This window comes from the organism of the source record quoted next, unplaced genomic scaffold (assembly GCF_019419815.1).
Source record: "Pyrus x bretschneideri cultivar Hongxiangsu unplaced genomic scaffold, Pyrus_bretschneideri_v1 Contig4, whole genome shotgun sequence".
NCBI lineage: Eukaryota > Viridiplantae > Streptophyta > Magnoliopsida > Rosales > Rosaceae > Pyrus > Pyrus x bretschneideri.
The window spans coordinates 4,351,195-4,363,790 of record NW_025999723.1 but is presented as its reverse complement, the minus strand read 5'-3'; the positions used below and the strand labels follow the sequence as shown (position 1 = coordinate 4,363,790).

Sequence of the window (12,596 nt, the reverse complement as noted above, 5' to 3'; positions counted from 1 at the left end):
TGAGTTTAACACCTTAGTTAATAATAATTAGCAAAGCTTTTCCATGCCATCGTTGTTCTTTAACATTCAAAATCTAGAGCATTTAGTTTTGTAATTAACTAAACATTGACAACATCCGACCTGAATTGACCATATTACCCTAAACAAATAACGTCTTCCATACAAACACAACACATCATGCAAGACACATCAAGTGAAGTAAGCTGCAGAAACATACTAGACCATTTCATAGAAGAAACCGATTTCATGCAGCGGCAACGGCACGCCGCCTGTGCCCGGTAAATGCTTGCCGGAGCTCTTGGTATCTGCTCCTGTAGTACTCCAGCGAGAAACAAAGCTGCCGGATCACCTCTCGTTTCTCCTCAGCCCCATCCGAGATCACAACACTCTGCCTTTTCACCTCTTGCTGCAACTCCTCCACTCTTGTTTTCAGCTCATCTACTAGCCTACGAGCACTTTCGGATCCAACAATCAGACCCTCGTGTTCTGTTTGTAACCGACTAAGATGTCCCGCCATTTCCTGAATCTGATTGTCGCGGTAACTCACGTTCGCCATAAGCGTTTGAGCCCTAGCATTGAGCTCGTCTTTCTCCGCCATCAGCATGTCACATTTCAGTTTAAACCTGTCCAAGTCTTTATTTACAGCTTCCACATGTCCATTTTTATCAGCAACTTCTACCTTCAGGTGGCTTATATCATCTTGCAATGCGATCTCATAGACAGCATGCAGTCTTTCCATTTCCATCTTATCCGTTTCACATTGCCTTATTTCGTCTTCTAACCTCTTGTTTCTCAAACTCAATTCTTCGATTCTCGTGTCCAAGACAATTTGTTTCGCTGCAAAACTTGAAATGTCAGCCTGCAGGTCTGCTTTCTCTAGCGAGAATTGTTCCTGTGCATCATGCAATGCGCTCTTCAGCTGCATCACCTCAAGATCGCGGCCAAATATGTCAGCATTGTACCTCACAATCCTCTCCTGCAGCTCCGAGACATGCTTTCTCTCCAAGTGAAGTTGAGATTCAAGACCTTGCATTTGATAAGCGCCTTCGGAAATTCTATCGGCAAGTTCATGCTTCAAATTCGCAATCTCTTCGTCTGACCCCTTAAGCCTTTCTTTAGTCACTTCCAAGTCCTCCATCAATTTCCGAATCTCATTATCTCTGTCTGATGCACGATTTTCCAACTCAACTATCTGTTCTTGCAGCTCGAAGACACGCATTTTCTCCATTGTAAGATCAGACTCCTTCATCTGGAGCTTCTCTTTCAAGCTAGATAGTTCAGTTTCAAGCTCAGCAATCTTCTGCTGCCATCCCTGACTGTCAAAATCAGCGCTCGGAGGTGGAACCAAGTAATTGCTGACCGGGGAATTAGGAGAATCTGACTCGGATCCTAATGATGAAGAGGAAGACGATTCAGCGCTATTCTTTAAAGTAAGAGCTGGACTAGAACCATCTGAGCTTAGTGATATATCAAAACCAACAACTTGATCGTCGGATTTCCGCAAACCATTTCTAGCATCGGGAGTCAGCAGAGGAGAGCCTTGGTTGAAACCATATTCAGAATCTCCAAACCCCTTAGGTGCTTTGTTCAAGTATTCATAGCACCCGGCCAGTGAACGATACATCCGTTGAAATTCCTGAACTAATTCCGGCTTCTTCTGCAAAAACGTTTGGTCTTTGTTGGGCAAAGAATCACCATCTTCTTTGATCAGCTTCATCATTTGCTTAATGCTCTGGTCCATCTCTGTAAGATACAGCATTTTAAACATTTTATTAGGTCAAATCGTCACAGAAAATTACAGTAAGGAACAATTTGAACCAGCAAGAACAAACAAGACAAGCTCGAAAATAACCACTTACCTTCAAGATTTTCTACCAGCCACATTGAACTATCTGGAGAGATACTATTGTCCAACCCTGCTGAATCTGACTTCTTCAGTTCTGTTCTCTCCATATCAACCATCTACTGACATCAAATGATATAAAATAAACCACATAAGACCTCAAAATCCAATGACACACGACACGCTGATACGTAAAATCTCTAAGTATACAAACGTCATGGATACGACAATAAAAATATATAATTTAAAACATATTTTAACAAGAAAATATTCTAATTCATTCAAGTGTGAAAGTTAAATTCCTTGTTTTAATTAGAGCCAAGCTCTTTGTAGTAATCACTTTCAACTAGATCTTTGTTTCCTATTAATTTTCTCCTCTTAATTTTTCATTTAAAAGTGTAAAGTATCCTAAAAGCCGAACACTTGTATTCAACGAGTATTCGGGAGTATCTGACGAGTACCATAGCCGATGAGTATCAGATATGAGACACGAAGAAAGCATATCACTTGTAATCCGACCATTTTGTGGGGATTTGAAGGAATACATTTTCTTCGCAAGTAATACCCCAATTTTTTCACTTTCAATTTGAACACAATTTTTAATATAGTCTGTTATCCAACCCAATCTTAGACACCAAACGAGCGCTTAAAGACGAGGAATTTCGATGGCTCCAGTAATCCACCTATCAATTGTGATGCCCATAAATTAAAAAAAAAAAAAAAAGTAATTAAAGTGAAAGTCACAAAATCAAAGCAAATCAAGTACACCAATGAATCAGATCAGAAATAAGATTTTTCTTTCCCTATAAATTTCCACTAACTCTTATCAATATTCAAATCATCAATTTAAGCATACCAAACCAGATGCATGAAAATTCAATAAATTAAACCAAAAAGCGATTCTTAAAAAAGCATAATCTGTATGCAATCGATTATGTCAGCATGGAAGAGTGAGCTCACTGTCACTGACCTTTTGCTGCGACACAGGTGAAGAGACTCAAGAGAGAGAGAGAGAGAGAGAGCAAGCTCCAGATCCAAGCCCTGGAAAAATCAGAAGGATAAGCGAAGCGATTAATCGGTGCTTTTGTCTTTTAAGCCAAAAGCGGCTTTTTTCAAAATTCAAAATGAATTCATTCGGTTGAGGACAGCGAGAAAAATGCTGAGAAAGAGTGGGAAGGGCTCAAAATCCCGCGTTTTCTGTCCCTGATTTTTATGGTCCGAAAATGCCCTCCTACACATCAAATCATTTTCATGTTGTAAATTCTGGTAATGGGTATTGTCGTAACTTAACGAACTACTCCAATAATTAAGCCCTCAGAGGTGGGGCCGCTACGCATGGTGGGCAAGCGGCTTGCCGTCCCTGCCAGCGGAACAACCAAAGATTTATGGCGGGAAAACATTCCAACTTAAGAAAGTAATTTAATGAAAAAATCTGGTTTTATTTTAATGCTAAAAAGACATTTAAAAAGAACTCCCTATAAACTATCTGCTTATTAGCGTAAAAATTAATGTTAAATTATAGAATGATAGAAATCTTATAAAGAATATCACTTTAAGGAACTCGCCTTAGTATTTCTCTTTATTTTATTTCTATTTACATTGACACGAAGCTCGAAAGTGTGAAAAATTATACTAATATATCATCAAGCGACTTTAATTTTATCAACAAAATAATTAGAGTTGAATTTGACAATTTGTATTACATCGAAATTGTTTAAATATTTTTGGTATTTTTATCTAATTTAAAAGTGCAAATCTATAGATTTATCTTCTTTTTTTTTTTCCCATTATTTTCACAATAATCATTGGTCAAGGTGGGAATCCACACAAACTAAACAAAATTATTTGTTTTGGAACTTTATCATAGTCTTATTCAAAACATATGACCCCATATTTTATCTAATTTCATAATTTTAGTCTTTTTCTTGTTAGACTTGTCTATCTCTATCATTTTGTTTTGATTGACTTTTAAATAGATAATTTGTTATCTTTCAAATTTTATCTTTTACCAACCTTTTTTTCAATTTGCACTCAATGTTTATATTTGAAGCTCAATTCTTAATTTGCATACGTGGCCGTGGTCACATTTGCTAAAATAGATGTACTTTCTTTTACACACCGGAGTTTGAATTTCGCTACTCTCATTTCAGAATATTTTAAACTGCATTTATAATTCTATATGTGGCATTTAAATAAACTAATTTTTAACTCATAAAAAAATGTTAAGATTTGGGCTCTAGTTCTTGACCCAAAAACAGAAAAAAAGAAGTGGGCTCAAATCATGCTTTCCTTTCTTCAAGGGCCTCACCGGCCTACCTCCTTGTCATTCTTTGCTTTTTTTTTTCTTTTTTTTTTTAATTTTATTAAGCAATTCAAATTTCCCGCAACGCAAATGAGACAGGTGAAAATGCAGTCACTGGTCAGGCACTCATGGTGGAGACAACCGAACGTGGACTTAGTGACTTACCACTTCGGTATCTTATTTTGGAAGAAACTTTTGTGGGGCAAATATTATATATATGAAAGGGCTACCCCAACTCCAAGCGACAAAACTCTTCATTTTGCAAGAGTCGGAGGCAACATCTATCGTACGCAGCTTTACTTTTATTTTGTAAAAAAACTGTTTCTACGGCCATGTTCAGTCACAAAGGAGCAATCTTTTCCATTGCATCAAGGCTCGTCCTAAAAATTATATGTTATTTAACACGTGTATATATATTCTCATCCATCCACAGCCACCAGTACCGCTCCGACAACTGCATTTGGACGTACTGGGGACTATGAAATGCAGCACTGTTTTCTTTTTAATGGAGAACTATGCGTGCGCAAAAGAACGACAGGCTTTTTGCATGTGCATGCAGGATGCAGCTGCTTCAAACAAACCTTTTCCTAAAAATTAACCTACATATTCTTGGTTAATTAAATTACAAATTCAGTGGTTAGGCTGGAGGTCTCTGCAATTTTTCGTATAATTTATAAACATTTACACAGGTCGTCTCTTGTCCGAATGTTAATGTCAGGTTTTTCGAATGCTGACAATCTAGTCAAGTTGATCAGCAGTGTAGTTGTACCATCCCCTGTGGAGGGATGGGATAAAAGTGGAATTCTAAGTTATGGAAATTTGTTATATTGTTAGAGATTTTAGGGTTTTTTTTTTTTTTTTTTTTTTTTCAATTGTAAACATGTTATGTAGCGTTTTCATAGTGGCGGTTTTGGGCATGTGCAATAGGTGCCCTTGCACAGGGTGCCCAATCTTAAAGGCCCCTAAAAGATGAAATCATCAGCATATATACCAACTTGGTTTGTGGCAAAAAAACAAAAAAAGAAACTTCATCCTTAGGAAATTTTCTAGGTTATGCATGTGAATAAGAGAAATATTGCTTTCACATGCATAAGAGAAACCACTATTATGTTTTTAGTTTAGTTCTGCTGGCTTTGCTCAAATTTGTTTTTATTTATTTTCATGATTTTGGTTGATTTGAACTATAACTCAAGTAATAATTCTCCATTTAGATCCTTTATTTATACAACTATAGACATATAAATTAGCTTTGTAACAGGAATTTTTATACAAGAATCAATTTACTATCTTCCGCACAGTGACCCTAAAATCACATAGCCCCTAGTTTTCATCATGTATATGTTTCTTTTCTATTCCTTGATTAACAAATATACATTGTTCTTTTTTTAATGCCTTTAGAGATATTGGAATTTGATGAGTCAATTTACTTCTCCAGTGTGGGGGTACATGACTTTGATTAAGATCACTAACTTTTGGAGCTGTTGTCACATACTATCTATAGCAAAAGAACCAAATTAAATTAGCAAAAGAACCAAATTAAATTATTATCCCACCTGTTGCAAATTGCAATCCTTGACTTGTAGTGGATTAGTCATGGAGGCATCCTATTGCCTATTGGTATTTCCTTCGTCGTCCTCTTCCATTTAGCTTCTGCTAATAATTACCATTGGTAATGGCAATATAGAAATCATTGGTTTCAAACAAATGGTACGGTGGAAGATCCAAGTCTCACGTACATAATCTTATAACATAAATAAAATTATGTTGACTTTGGAACTTTATATAGTGAAACTCCAAGTTAAAAGATGATTTCCGCACTCTCGTTTTTTCTTCATGCACTTATTATTTAGTTATTGTTCATTGATTCTTCTTTAATTTGTTTAATCCAACAATAAGAACAAAAGAAAAGAGTGTGATTTCTGCAGTCTCGTTTTTTCTTCATGCACTTATTATTTAGTTATTGTTCATTGATTCTCCTTTAATTTGTTCAATCCAACAATTAGAACAAAAGAAAAGAGTGTGCTTAGGAAGAAGAAAAATGAGTGCAGAAATCATTTTCCATTCAGATTCCCTTTTACAATGGAAAGACAAATCTCTTTGCTTCAACAAATAATCACCTCCTGGATTTTGCAAAAGGCCAATGCAAACGGTGCAAAAGCTTTTGCTTTAGGAAATGGAGAAGCAAAAATTTTTTGTCTCTATATATAATACAGAAACCGCGTTTCCGGTACTTCAATTAAAATCAAAGATCAAATGGCAGTAATTTAGTCGTTTTCATTGTCACGTTCTTCAAACGTGGAAGTGGTCTTCTCAACCAAACCAACTAGTGAGTGGAAATAAGAAAAATGCCAATGGAGTTTAGCTTCTAGTCCTTGCCAGTTTCTCGTTTCGAAGGGACAATTAGTAGACATATCAAATCAAAGAGAAAAACTACCAAACACAACTTCATTTTCTGTGATGATGATCAATTTCTCCCAAGTACATCTGCATTGCAGTCCCATATTCAACTTAAACCACCACCAATCCTGATATTCAAAGTCTCTATCATTAAGAAGAAGAATTGTTAAATTTTGTGAATCAAATATAATTTTCGCATATTAGAGATTAGACTGTCTATGGATTAAATGACTCATTTAAAAAAATTGAGTCAAGTAGTGTCCACTTGCACCAGTACCTTTCGATCAAAATGCATCCATGCATGGAGCTAGTCACATATATATAGACCGTTCCGGTACCTTTCGATCTAAATGCAACCATGCATGGAGTTAGTCACATATGGTCATGAACGGTGAAGTTGACTACCAATATTAATGCAACCGGAAAAGGAGCCGAAGGACATAAACCCGTGACAAATGAGTATAGAGTAAATTGTCAAAAGTCTTTGTGTATAATAAGTAAATACGACAGCCACACTTACCTAACGTTTCTCTCCCTTTCTTCCATGACATTTTTTTTTCACGTTCCTAACAGCTGTATTATTGAGCTTTATTTTCTGCGAACTAGGGTAAACGTGGAAGTCGTTTTCACAGTCTCAACTTTTTCAGAAAAAGATGAAACCTGGAGAGACACTAATGTAATTGCTCAATCATGATTTACCTTTTAGGTTTTTTTTTTTTTTTTTTTTGGTAAAATACCTTTTAGCTTTTTTATAGCTAATCTTTTCAGTCCCCAAAGATTCCTAACTTCCGGGAGGCTCAAACAGTCAACTGGGTCATTCACTTTTCACTGTGATTGTTTACCTTGGGAAATGTTTTATTACATCAATAATGTTGGTAAAGATTTGGCATAAATTTGAATGAAAATTCTGATGATGTAAGAAAAGATAAATAAAAGAAGTATACATTGATTGCGCTTATATTATCCTCATGACATTGGTGAAAAATAGCTTTTTTGAAGTGTATTCAAGTCAAATTTGGAGAATTGGGATCCTTTTTTGATTTATTTGTTTCAAGTCCACGGACTACTCTTTAAAATTATACGACTCTTATTTTTCTATTCCACTTACCTACTTCACACAAATTAACTGTCCATATCTCTCTTTATTCTTTTGAATGACTTCAATTTTGAGTCAATTGATTCCGAATTTGAAGATCTAAAGAAAATCTCGATTCAAATTCGGAAAGGAGGAAAAACAATAATAATAACAACCGGCCCATTAATTAGAGTCAGATAATCATTGACAAATAAAAAAGTCCCAGGATATCCTTCGCCTGCAATGTATGGATCATATAACAAGGAATTTGTGTTTCTGTCTTTCAGATGAGCAGATAATAAATTTAAAATAACCGACAAATGATATTTTTATTAGGTCCAGTTTTATTTTATTTTTATAAACCGTAAAGGAGCTACAAAAGTTCTTCCTGCGTATGCAATTACAACGTCTCCGTTTCCAAAGACATCTTTTTGTTAGGACTGCCTAATTGTTTATTTCCAACATGCCTAGCATATGAATGCAGCATACGAACAGCTGTGTGGAAGTGACTCTACATGGTGCCAAGTGGCATGCGACTTTGATGTCCAAAAGATTCATTGGTGATGCTCATTGCTTGGCTGTGTTGTCTATTTAACTGCATAAAAGAGTTGGTATTTACTGTTCATGCACATATAGGAAGTCAATATGTTGTTCTTGCTGGAATCCATACCATAGCATGAAAAATATCAAGTTTTATGTAACGGTATTGAAGTTCAAGTGGTTTAGACCATTTCTTTATGCATTTGAGACCTTGTTTTTAATTCTTTCGTCGCCTGAATAGCTTGTATATGAAAAATATCTTTAGACATAAAGACGTCAAAGTGACTTTGTGAAAAATATTTTTGCTTTGTAAGAATTGATGGGGAGATAAAATCTACTCCTTTAAGGATAAAGACTTTATCAAATGGAGACGTTAAAGTGACAGTACTATCTTTCATTTGACGTTGTATAATTGGTTTGAGCACTCTCTCATTTTAACGTATCTTATTTCATATAAGTCATTATTCTTGGTAAGAATTGATTCCCGTCCTACATCATCAAGCTATATATCCTTTTACCTAAATTAATATTTGAATATGTGCATGATTAGAATAAAAGCAAAAACCATGACCGATGCAGCAAATTAACTATTTCAACGCATATATATAGAGAGGTCAAGAGGGGCTCTGGGAGAAAAGAAAACAAAAGGACTTTGGAGCAGGGGCTTTTGGGAAGCAGAAAGAATGGTAGAGGAGAAGCCTGAGGAAGAAACCATGGTAGAGAAGAAGATGGAATTATCAGAAGTACCCTTGAAGACTACTCATTTTGTGCTGGTTCATGGCATAAGTCATGGAGCATGGTGCTGGTACAAAATCCGGTGTCTCATGGAGAATTCTGGCTACAAGGTATCGTGTGTCGATCTCAAGAGTGCCGGCATCGATCAATCTGATGCGAACTCAGTCCTTTCTTTTGATGATTACAACAAGCCACTCCTGGACTTGCTGTCTGCTCTCCCTGAGAATGAACAGGTATTTTATTTTGCTTCACTAATCATGGCTAATAAATTTTTTTTTTCATTGTTTGATTATTGGAAACATGATTAGGGGATTGCTTTGTCTGCCTAATTAATATGTTTCCATGCAGGTAATTCTGGTGGGACACAGTGCTGGAGGGCTGAATGTAACTCAGGCCACTCTCAAGTTCCCAAAGAAAATTCTCTTAGCAGTATATGTTGCAGCAACAATGCTCAAACATGGGTTCTCCACTGATCAAGATTTCAAAGATGTAATTCATTTTTTCAAATTGCTACTTAATACCTTTTTTAATAATTAACTATAGGCTATATTTTTATGATGATTCAATTTGAATTTAACATGGGAATTAAACTGTGAGTAGGCAGTCATGCATGACAGGTTGAATTTATCTATAGTTTTGAATCTTTGATTGGAAATTAGTAAGGTTTAAGATCCCAATGTTGGTAATGGCTGCCAACTGCCATGACAAACAAAATGGTTGTTAAGCCTTATCTACTAAGAAATAATTAAACAATTAATTATAATATTAGTCTGATTAAAGCAGATTTGGTGAGGAGACAAACCCATAGTTGATGAGTGTGGAAAGTGATTAAATTTGGATTACAAAGTCATTCGTAGCTTTTCAATTGTTTATTCTATCACACTGCATAGCAAATTAGCAATCATATATTCAAATTAGGGCATCATTTTTCCAATCAAGCCCAAATGATTAAGATGAGACCAATTAGTATCAGTTTTTTATTTTTTTATTTTTTTATTTTTTATTTTTTATTTTATTTTATTTTTTTATACAAGCGAGAATGGATGAAGAAGAATCGAATTCTAAACCTCGATTTTGCAACGTCGAATACTCTTAGTTAACTGAGTTACATGTCTTTGCAATTATTATTTTTTTTTTCCTGATAGTAATGTTTGTGTGTAACAGGGGGTGCCAGATTTATCAGAGTTTGGTGATGTATATGAGTTAGGGTTTGGATTGGGAGCTGATAAACCTCCAACAAGTGCCATTGTCAAGAAAGAATTCCAACGCAAAATCTCATACCAATTGAGTCCTCAAGAGGTATCATCATATAAACCAATAATTCTATCACAGTTGTATTGATGCACTTGGTCGATCGATCATAGACTTTTTGTGCCTACGGATAATAGGTTGCCCAGGCTTTCCTTTCTTCTTCCTTTTTTGGTGGTGGGCTCTTGGCATTTTGTGTCAGTCCTCTGCTTTGCTTTTGAGCAAATTGGATGGCCATGAACATGTACAGCACCACATTCAGTTCTTCACATGATCAATTCGAATATGGAAGTAGAATTCTCTCCGCTCCAAATCATCTCCCATCTCCTCTTATCCTCTCTCACTTTAACCTGTCTTTCTCTCTGTAATAACGTCAATATAAGATGTTAACGTAACTTAATCGTGACCGTTCAAATAAAAGAAGAGGGAAATGGAGATAAATTTGAATGAGAAAGAATCATACTTCTCGAATACGAGCATCACATTATGCCTTTTTTTATAGACACGGCATAGTGAGAAAATCTTATTTTTTATTCAATATTTTTTAACTTTGATATGACTTAAGTTACTAACATGGTAAATTCTTGGAGTGCAAAATCATCATGTAAAACTTAGACTTTATTTCTAGTATGGTTAATTACTTTAGTTTTAGGTTTTAAGTATCAAATTTAGGTTCGGTAAGGACCGTTAGATCCGCTAAATTAAGCTCGTTCTGTCATTTTTAAAGATAGGATGCCATGCACAAAATCGCTTTTCACATGATTGATGTACTTTCATTCAATTTTTAGTTAATCTTGCTATAATTAATATATACATGTTAAGATTTTGATACGTCAATTATCTACGCACTCTTGCTGGTTTCTTACTATATTGATTAATGTTAGTCTCACAATGATCGTTGTTATAGGACGTTCCTACGTATATACATAGACGACTGACATTAACAAATTAGAAGTCATACACATGCTAATTTCATGCCTATTTTCCTTAGGATTCGACGCTAGCTGCCATGCTTTTGAGGCCAGGGCCGCTCTTGGCAATCACGTCAGCCCATTTCGAGGAGGACGGCGTCATCGACCAAGTGCCACGAGTTTACGTTAAAACGCTGCATGACCATGTCGTGAAACCAGAGCAACAAGGTTCGATGGTAAAGAGGTGGCCGCCATCGGAGCTCTATGTTTTGCATAGTGATCACAGCCCTATGTTCTCCACCCCATTTCTGCTATTTGGCTTCCTTGTAAAAGCAGCGGCTTCTTTTGGTGGACTGAAATAGTAGCTAGGACTAGGATCCTAGGATTTTTCATTACTTCCTTGGAAAAAATTCAAATAATATAGGGGAATAAGAACATATGGAGCACTTGGAGCTAACGGAAGATTGGGAGCAAAATTGAGCGCATTAGCGTTCTAGGATTCATACAGTCGACCACACTTAATGGTGTGGGATAAGGCTTGATTATTGTTGTTGTTGATGTTGTGTAGGGGAATAAGAACAATCAAATGTTCATCAGTTGGATATGTGAGACGCTAAAACAACCACAATGACGTTACATGTTATACAGCTGACCACACTTAATGAGATAAGATTTGGTGGTTGTTGTTGTTGTTGTGATGGAGAATAAGAACAAACAAATGTTCATCAATTGGATATGTGTGAACTGTATAGTGTGGTAAAATGATTGATTGCGCATAGTAAACATGAATATTTTTTTTTTGGGTACAAATAGTATATGAATTATTTGGTTACATCCTTGGAATATGAGGCAATTTTCAATAGAGCTTCCTTTGTTGTTGTTGATAATTTAAATTTAGCATGAGTATATATCTGGGGTGGTGCTGTTCAAACATCCCGTTTCACCTTACATATATTTCTGTTAATTTTTTTCTTAAATTTTATTTAATTCATTTGATCCGACGACCGAAATTAAAAAGAATGTGTGAATAGCACCATCCTTTATCTTCTAATATCATTGAGCGCTCTCTCTTACGGATGTCATGTAACAAAAAATGCACACATTCAACCATCACGGGGTGATCTAGTGGTTGGGGACAAATTTCAGGCCTTGTGGTCGAATTCCTAGCCCGTATTCCATACAGCATGTCCTGGGTTCAATCCCTGTCGCTGGTGAATTTCACGATGGTGACCAGGAGGAGGCTGATATACCTCTGTGAGTCTTCCCGACCCCCGAACAAGAGGACTGTGCCACCAGTTAGTCCCCTTTTTTAAAGAAAAAAAAATGTTTACATTCAATTTAGGGTATCCTATGATGCAGTTTAACGACAGAAATTGTATATAGTCGTGGCATCCTTGAAGATTTGTTTCTTCTAAAATTCATCCACGTTCGAAACACATCTAAAATGTGAAAAAGAAAACCAAATCCTTAGATAAAACTACAACAAAAATGGAAACCTTGGCCAATTTTTCACACGAATAAGTATTGATAAGAGAGTTTAAAATT

At 35.8% G+C, this 12,596-nt stretch overlaps 2 protein-coding genes across 3 annotated transcripts; one reads left to right on the top strand and one right to left on the bottom strand.

Moving 5' to 3' along the window:
• LOC103953726 (protein NETWORKED 4A) lies at positions 1–2,973 on the bottom strand. Of its 2 annotated transcripts, none has more exons than XM_048564936.1 (3): positions 2,814–2,973; positions 1,860–1,962; positions 1–1,743 (listed from the first exon to the last, which is right to left on the bottom strand). In XM_048564936.1, the coding sequence occupies exons 2-3, from the start codon at positions 1,960–1,962 to the stop codon at positions 245–247; spliced, it is 1,602 nt and encodes a 533-aa protein (XP_048420893.1). In that variant the 5' UTR covers positions 2,814–2,973; the 3' UTR covers positions 1–244. The 2 variants fall into 2 exon arrangements, with proteins under 2 accessions (XP_048420893.1, XP_048420894.1); XM_048564937.1 differs by having other exon boundaries at positions 1,860–1,965; positions 2,814–2,965.
• A 5,745-nt stretch (positions 2,974–8,718) lies between these two features.
• On the top strand, positions 8,719–11,780 carry LOC103953725 (methylesterase 17-like). The gene is made up of 4 exons (XM_009365506.3): positions 8,719–9,125; positions 9,241–9,381; positions 10,057–10,191; positions 11,132–11,780. Exons 1-4 carry the CDS (start codon positions 8,841–8,843, stop codon positions 11,411–11,413), a joined length of 843 nt encoding a protein of 280 aa, XP_009363781.1. The 5' UTR covers positions 8,719–8,840; the 3' UTR covers positions 11,414–11,780.
• The last annotated feature ends 816 nt before the right edge of the window (positions 11,781–12,596 follow it).